Source organism: Colobus angolensis, unplaced genomic scaffold (assembly GCF_000951035.1).
Source record: "Colobus angolensis palliatus isolate OR3802 unplaced genomic scaffold, Cang.pa_1.0 Scaffold300, whole genome shotgun sequence".
NCBI classification, from domain to species: Eukaryota; Metazoa; Chordata; class Mammalia; order Primates; family Cercopithecidae; genus Colobus; species Colobus angolensis.
Genome location: NW_012116267.1, coordinates 130,281 through 138,879, shown reverse-complemented (window position 1 = coordinate 138,879; position 8,599 = coordinate 130,281). Strand labels below are relative to the sequence as shown.

At 40.9% G+C, this 8,599-nt stretch overlaps 1 protein-coding gene across 1 annotated transcript in view; it reads left to right on the top strand.

Moving 5' to 3' along the window:
- MORC3 (MORC family CW-type zinc finger 3) overlaps positions 1–6,722 on the top strand; it is a 56,120-nt gene extending 49,398 nt beyond the window's left edge. Inside the window, exons 15-16 of the mRNA XM_011950018.1 lie at positions 2,472–2,629; positions 5,223–6,722. Coding sequence (XP_011805408.1) covers positions 2,472–2,629; positions 5,223–5,376 — 312 coding nt within the window. The 3' untranslated portion in view covers positions 5,377–6,722. The remainder of the gene's footprint in view (positions 1–2,471; positions 2,630–5,222) is intronic.
- The last annotated feature ends 1,877 nt before the right edge of the window (positions 6,723–8,599 follow it).

The following is an 8,599-nucleotide window of genomic DNA, read 5'->3' as shown; positions in this document are numbered from 1 at the left end:
AGGATGGTCTCGATCTCCTGACCTCGTGATCCGCCCGTCTCGGCCTCCCAAAGTGCTGGGATTACAGGCTTGAGCCACCGCGCCCGGCCTGACTTATCCCTTTAAAAATCTTGATTGATGTATACGCGCGCGCGCGCGTGTGTGTGTGTGTGTGTGTGTGTGTGTGTGTGTATATATATTTTTTTTTTTGGAGACAAGAGTTTCACTCTGTTGCCCAGGCTGGAGTGCAGTGGCCCGATCTCGAGTCACTGCAGCCTCCACCTCCCGAGTTCAGGCAATTCTCCTGCCTCGGCATCCCTAGTAGCTGAGATTACAGCACATGCAACCATCTCTGGCTAATTTTTGTATTTTTAGTAGAGACAGGGTTTCACCATGCTGACCAGGCTGATCTTGAACTCCTGACATCAAGTGATCCACCCACGATGGCCTCCCAAAGTGTTGGGATTACAGGCGTGAGCCCCTGTGTCTGGACTGAATTGCTTATGTTCTATCAGTACTGAGTCATCTGGCTAAAGGGTGCCTGGGAAATGCAGTCTTTTTTATGCGTGGGTTCTTTTACTGAAGAAAGAAGGAGAAAAACGATAAATACTGGTAGACAAATGATAAATATCAGTAGCCTCTTCGTATGCCCCTACTTCAAATTCAGGTAGCTCCTTTTAATCTATTTTATACATTTTTGTGTGTGAGGCTTTTTTTTTTTTTTGAGACAGAGTCTTGCTCTGTTGCCCAGGCTGGAATGCAGTGGCGTGATCTCGGCTCACTGCAAGCTCTGCCTCCTGGGTTCATGCCATCCTCCTGCCTCAGCCTCCGGAGTAGCCGGGACTGTAGGCACCCACCACCACGCCCAGCTAATTTTGTTTTGTATTTTTTAGTAAAGATGGGGTTTCACCATGTTAACCAGGATGGTCTCTATCTGACTTCGTGATCTGCCCGCCTTGGCCTCCCAAAGTGCTGGGATTACAGGCATGAGCCACCACGCCCGGCCGTGTGTGAGGCTTTTGAAAGGATTTTCCGGCCAGGTGCACTGGCTCACACCTGTAATCCCAGCACTTTAGGAGGCTGAGGCGGGCAGATCACCTGAGGTCAGGAGTTCGAGACCAGCCTGACCAACACGGTTTCTGTCTGTACTAAAAATACAAAATTAGCCGGACATGGTGGCACATGCCTGTAATCCCAGCCACTCGAGAGGCTGAGGCAGGAGAATCGCTGGAACCTGGGAGGCGGAGGTTGCGGTGAGCCGAAATCGTGCCATTGCACTCCAGCCTGGGCAAAAAGAACAAAACTCTGCCTCGAAAAAAGAAAAGAAAGGATTTTCCTGCTAAAGAGTTTGGGAACCATGGTGTGGTGCTGTGCTGTCTCTTCCTTGGGACTAGTGCTGCTCATGCAAACACTAATCTTGATGCCTTGGCTCAGGAGCTGAATGACAAAATGCAGATGCTCCTCAACTTACGGTGTCAGTCCTGGAAAGCCCATCATAGGTTGGAAATAGCATTAACTCCAAAATTTATTTCATTACAGCCAAACTCCCAAAATCTTAGCCTAGTCTAACTTACCTTTAAAATGCTCAGAACACTTGTATTAGCCTACATTTGGGCAAAATCATCTAACACAAAGTCTGATTTATCACAACATAGTGAGTATTTCATGTAATGTATTGAATCTGTGCTGAAAACGAGAAACAGAATGGTTGTATTGGTATGCAAAGTGCGGTTTCTATAGAATGCATGTAACTTTCACACTATCATAAAGTTGGAAAATCATAAAGTCAAACCGTTGTAAGTCAGGGACCATCTGTTTATAAAAAGCATAAACCCGCTATTGTAACTTAATTATAAGTTGATGAGTATGCAAGAAATAAAAGCCACTGTGACATTAACATAATTTAAGCATTAGTATCTTGGTTTTTCTGTTTTTTTTTTTTTTTTTTTTGAGGTGGAGCTTTGCTCTTGTTGCCCAGGCTGAAGTGTGGTGTGATCTCAGCTCACTGCAACCTCTACCTCCTGGGTTCAAGCAATTTTCCTGTCTCAGCCTCCCGAGTAGCTGGGATTACAGGCGCCTGCCACCACACCTGGCTAATTTTGTATTTTCTGTAGAGATGGAGTTTCTCCTTATTGGTCAGGCTGGTCTTAAACTCCTGACCTCAGGTGATCCGCCCACCTCGGCCTCCTAAAGTGCTGGGATTACAGGTGTGAGCCACCGTGCTGGCTGGTTTTTCATTTTCTAGGTACCACTTTTTTTAAAATCAGGTGGTAATATGTTGTATTCTCTCCATGTAAAAAGATAGAGAAGTGAAGCTGTAAACGAATGAAGCTTTGTTTATAGAAAACTACTGGTTTTTCTTTGTGTATTTGTTTTTTGATAGTTGATAATGTTATCAAGCAGGTTCTCTATATTTCTTAGCTTGAAATTTCACTTTGCCATTAGCATTTTTAAGTTTTACAGTTATAAAGTTCATTTATATTTTTTGTTAGGTTGAATTGCTGGAAATGGAAAAATCACAAATCCGTTCACAGTGTGAAGAACTCAAAACTGAAGTTGAACAGTTAAAATCTACAAATCAACAGACAGCAACAGATGTTTCAACATCAAGTAACATTGAGGAGTCTGTAAATTATATGGATGGGGAAAGGTAATATTAAATGAGGCGTTTTTGTGGGGCTGCAATTATGGTTAGGATACTATTTATTTTTATCTGCTAGCACCCATCAGATAGATACTGTTCTGTCAGAAGAAGTTATTGATTGTTTGCTCTGACTCTGGTGTTATATGATAGATACAAAAGAAGTGACACTTCATTATCCTTCCTTTCCAGTTTCTGACCATTTAGGTTCTATTTAAGTAGAATAGGAATTTAGAAGGAATAAAACTTTGATTGTGCAGAGTGGTTTTAGAATGTTTTTTGAAGGAAAATAAAAATGGGCACGATATTGAAGAATAGGGGGAATTTGGCCATGAGTAGAAGACACAAGACTGTTACTGAAATTCACTCCTTCAACCTGTTTTTCTTTTATTGTCGTACTTGGTAGCATTTCTTTATGGCTTGCTGTCCTTATTTCACGATATGCTCTCTCTAATCTTTTAGGAAATCACAAAATTACTAAACATTGCCATAGTACAGATGACATTAGGAAGAAGTCCTATTAAAACAAGTAGGCCAGGCGTGGTGGCTCACACCTATAAACTCAGCACTTTGGGAGGCTGAGTTGGGCGGATTACCTGAGGTTAGGAGTTCAAGACCAGCCTGGCCAACATGGAGAAACCCTGTCTCTACTAAAAGTACAAAAATTAGCTGGGCGTGGTGGCAGGTGCCTGTAGTCCCAGCTACTTGGGAGGCTCAGGCAGGAGAATCGCTTAAACCCAGGAGGTGGAGGTTGCAGTGAGCCAAGATTGCACCACTGCACTCCAGCCTGGGTGACAGAGCAAGACTCTGTCTCAAAACCAGGCATGGTGCCTCATGCCTGTAATCCCAGCACTTTGGGAGGCCAAGGTGGGTGGGTCACTTGAGGTCAGGAGTTCGAGACCAGCCTGATCAACATGGTGAAACCCCGTCTCTACTAAAAAAATTAGCTTGGTATGGTGGCACGCACCTGTAATCCCAGCTACTTGGGAGGCTGAGGCAGGAGAATCACTTGAACCTGGGAGAAGGAGGTTGCAGTGAGCCAGGATTGCGCCACCACACTCTGGCCTTGGCAATAAGAGCAAAACTCCATCTCAAAAAAAAAAAAAAAAAAGCTGGCATGGGAACGATTAAAGTATTTTCAAAGGTCTAGTGAACTCTTACCGTAAAAGCTCACAAAACGAACATGCTCAAAATCACATTTTCTGCATTGTCAACCTAAGGAAGAACATCTTGATCCATTCATAGGTTTCCACTTGAGAAAAATCAGTATCTAAATTAAATATGGACTTACTATATTGTAGTGGGATGGGGAACACGAACAACTGTAACACTCATTTTATGTGTTTGCCATAATATTTGAAACAAAAGGTGCCTTACAGTTTAGGTGTTTATTGCTTAAATACTTTTGGGCATTTAATAAAAGTCTAGAATGCTGATATTCATAGACTTGGAAGGCGTAATTATCTTAATCTAGGGCTTCCCACTGTTTTCAGAAAACCATTGCTCTCTGTAAATGCATGGTAACTTAATGTAATAGGATCAGAGCAGTCCTGCAATTATTATTATTTTTTTTTTGGAGACAGAGTCTTGATCTGTCGCCCAGACTGGAGTGCAGTTGCATAATCTCGGCTTACTGCAACCTCTGCCTCCCAGGTTCAAGCAAATTCTCCTGCCTCAGCCTCACCAGTAGCTGGGACTGCAGGTATGCGCCACCACGCCCAGCTACATTTTGTATTTTTAGTGGGAGACGGGGTTTCACCATTTTGATCAGGCTGGTCTTGAACTCCTGACCTCAGGTGATCTGCCCGCCTCAGCCTCCCAAAGTGCTGGGATTACAGACGTGAGCCACTGTGTCCAGCCTAAAAAAAAAACTTCTTTCACATTGTTTAACACAACGTTTTGTAAGCTTGTTTGACCACAGAACCTTTTATTACCTCTTGTACAACTATGAATATCTTATAGAACATGTTTTAGATAATTGTGGCTTAGCATGGTGGTTCATGCCTGTAATCCCAGCACCCTGAGGTGGGCAGAATGCTTGATTGAGCCCAGGAGTTTGAGACCAGCCTGGGCAATATAGTGGAACCCCATTACTATAAATAATAATTTAAAAAAATTAGCCGGGCATGGTGGTGTGGGCCTGTGCTTCCCGCTACTCGGGAGGCTGAGGTGGGATAATTGCATGAACCCTGGAGAGCAGTGGTGCCATTGCAGCTCACTGCAGCCTTGACCTCCTGGGCTCAGGTGATCCCCCACCTTACCCTCTTGAGAAGCTGGGACCACAGGTGCCACCACCAAGCCCGGCTAATATTTTGTGTTTTTAGTAGAGTCAGGGTTTCACCATGGTTGGCCAGGCTGGCCTCGAACTCCTGGGCTCCAGCGATCTCCCTCCTCGGCTTCACACAGTGCTGGGAATACAGGCATGAGCAAGTGCACCTGACTGATAAAAGTAAATTGAGTTCTCTAGGGGAGGTTTTGCTTTTCTTTTTGTTTAATTGTATATTATTCTACAGAGATTTGATTTTGGTATTTTACTTTTTAAGGTCTACATGAATATTAACTTGTAATGCTCATCTAATATGTTACATATTTGTATTTGCAGCCTCAAACTCCGATCTCTTCGAGTTAACGTAGGACAGCTGCTGGCTATGATTGTGCCTGATCTTGATCTTCAGCAAGTGAATTACGATGTTGATGTAGTTGATGAGATTTTAGGACAAGTTGTTGAACAAATGAGTGAAATCAGTAGTACTTAAAGTATATATTATGTAAGATAAGATACTTGCTCAATTCTTTTGGTTGTACAGCTTTTAAAATATAAGTATGTTTGTTTTATAGATATGATAGGCAACAGACTGAAAACCATAATCTTTACTGTATTCTATGCATTCAAATGTGGTCACAGATACTGTGGACACATTATCAAATGTTTTGAAATGCCTGTGAATTGTTGGCATTGAGCAGCTGAAGCTAACTCATGACTCTGTTTGGAATGTAAATATTTGTAATTAAGCCTGCACATATTTTTTTATTGCCCTAGAGTACTGAAGTGTTTTTCTCCAAGAGCTTTTCAGGTTGCCCCTAAGCTTTGTGCAATTTTTTCTGGTTCCCCAAAGTGTATTTTTCTCTAAGTCGAGGGCTATGCCATAATACAAATGGAAATGTTACCTTTGATTTTCTTATAAAGGAATTTATTAAATAGAATTTTTAAATAATGTAGTAACACTCCTGATACAACTCTGGTTATAAGTGAATTGAGCATTAATGTTTCTTTTGTATAAATTCCTATCCTGAAATATTTTATTCATGAAAATAAGGTAAGCAAAAACCAACTCCATTTTGCCAGGATTTTCTTGTGCTGAGATTGCCAATCACAGTTAAACACAAAGTGTTTTTATCGAACAAAGAAACAGTCTTTAACAGAAAAAAGGTATTGAAATATTAAATGGCCACCAAGTTTACTTTGAAGCCCATTTTTGGCTGTTTAGTCAGCATGAAGTGGGCATGATAATTTTTTAATATTTCTTTTTGTGAAATTTCCTGTACAGCCTTTTGTAGGATTACTACAGGTTAATGTGAGTTGAGGAAGAGAGTCTTTCTCGAACAATACTACATACCTTTTATTATATTACAAACCTAAGTGTTTTATATCCTGGAGTCAAGGAACAAATTTCCTTAGGATTATAGTATTACATGCCATAAAATACTATGCTTTATTGGTCCCATGTTTTGTGCAATTTTAAAGAGATGACTTTCTATTAAGTATAAACTATGTATATATAAGAACCATATTTTCCACAACTAAAATGTGCATTATTTTTTCCAAAGTTTTATCATTGCTATTTATTTTTACCTTTGTTTTTGAACATTCAATCTGTTCATTTTGTATGTAATGCTTAATACATGTCTGTCATATACAATATTGAATTTTTACTGTATAGTAATTCTGGAAAGAGCAAATAAATGAAGATTGTTTTTATTTGCCTGATAAAGTAATTGAAAGTGTATTTTTGGTATGAAGCTGGTTTTCTGTCACAATTGTAATTTCCCAAATTTTAAAATATCTTGTAATAAAATAAAAATATATGATGGCTAACTGTTCAGATACAACTTTTAAAGAATTAATATTAACTTTAAATTATTTTAAAGCTAAAAATGTATTCATTAGACCCTCAACTGGAGCTCATTTTAACTACTTTAATTGCAGGTTATTTTTTGAAGACTGTTACCATTAAGACTGAGGCTGAGCTCCTCTTTCCTCAGAGTATGTGTATTCTGTTTTCAAAAGCCTTTTCTCAGCCAGGCGCGGTGACTCATACCTGTAATCCCAGCACTTTGGGAGGCTGAGGCGGGTGGATCACCTGAGGTTGGGAGTTCGAGACCAGCCTGATTAACATGGAGAAATCCCGTCTCTGCTAAAAATACAAAAATTAGCTGGGCATGGTGGCACATGCTTGTAATCCCAGCTACTCAGGAGGCTGAGGCAGGAGAATCACTTGAAGGAGGTGGAGGTTGCAGTGAGCCAAGATCGCACCATTGCACAGCCTGGGCGACAAAATCGAAACTCCATCTTAAAAAAAAAAAAAAAAAAGACTTCATTGTGTAAGTCATTTACTCTAGAGAAACCTTGCCTAAATAATAGCAGCTGTGTAAATCATGTGTAAGTTTTGTGAATATCTAACTCATGCAGTGGTTCTTTTTGGAATTTGCTATTTTTCCCTTCCTTTTGGCCAGCTTCTGTATGTATTCTTGCAAAAATACTTCCTGTGGCTATCTGGCTTGATGGGAAAATTAATCATGGGATTAGTAAGAGAAACTTGCTTGCTAAATTGATTCTTTGGAAGCACTTAGATATTTTTTGCTCTTTATGAAGATATTGAAGTATTGCCAAGATATGAGACTTCAAAAATGTGGCTAACAGTTTCAGACAGAACAACTGTTGTTTAACGGAACAGTGTGGGCTTTCATGATGTATGTACCTTTCTCTTTTGTTGCGTGTGGGCGACAGTATTGCTTCAACTAACGTTTATTACTTTAAAACACAAAAGGTATGAGGAAGTAAGCCAAAACAGTCCACGGTCTTCAAACAGGACCTAGGGTGGCAAGAGCAGTGAAGGCTGAGTGAGCACACAGAGCAGGAGGGCATGGCATGTCCCTGTGTGCTTCCTTTGGGCCTCAGATTCTTCATGTGGCAGGTCCAGTTGATCATGCTGCCTGTGATCTCAGACGCTTGATTCTTGCTGTCACATAGACCTCTTAAGCTTGGGTCATACGTCATTGAGAAATCATTTAAGCTCTCACCTCCAGCTGCATAGTAGAATCACTTGGGGAGTGTTTTAAAGTCCCAAAGTCAGGCTGCGCTTCACGTTAAGTCAGTGTCCTTGGGGTTAGACCAGATAACTATTTTTCAAGGTCTCCCGGGTTAATTCCAGTGTACCATCAGAGCCGAGCACCGTTGATCTGTGTCTTCTGTTGAGTATTTATAAATGTTGAACTTGAGTGGTTCATGAAACAAACGGGATCAGCATATCCACTTTTTCACTGGGGCAAGCAGGGAGAGGGAGGGGAAGCAGAGCGGTGCCCCTGTTAGAGATGTAAATGAACAGTGAAAAGACTTTCTCCATGGCCTCTAAAGGTAACCACTATTGGCTTTTGTGTGCATACATGCACACATTCATGTGTATGTATTTTATTTACATTAAACTGCATATATTTGTATCGAAATTTACACAATGGGATTATACCATATAATTGATAACTAAACATTTCCATACCATTCTTTCAAAAAGCTTAAGTAACATTTCATCACAGGAATATGCTCCTAATGGTTACTTTTTGTTAGAAAGAATATACTGGCCGGGCATGGTGGCTCACACCTGTAATCCCAACACTTTGGGAGGCCGAGGTGAGTGGATCACGAGGTCAGGAGATCGAGACCATCCTGGCCAACATGGTGAAACCCTGTCTCTTTTTTTTTTT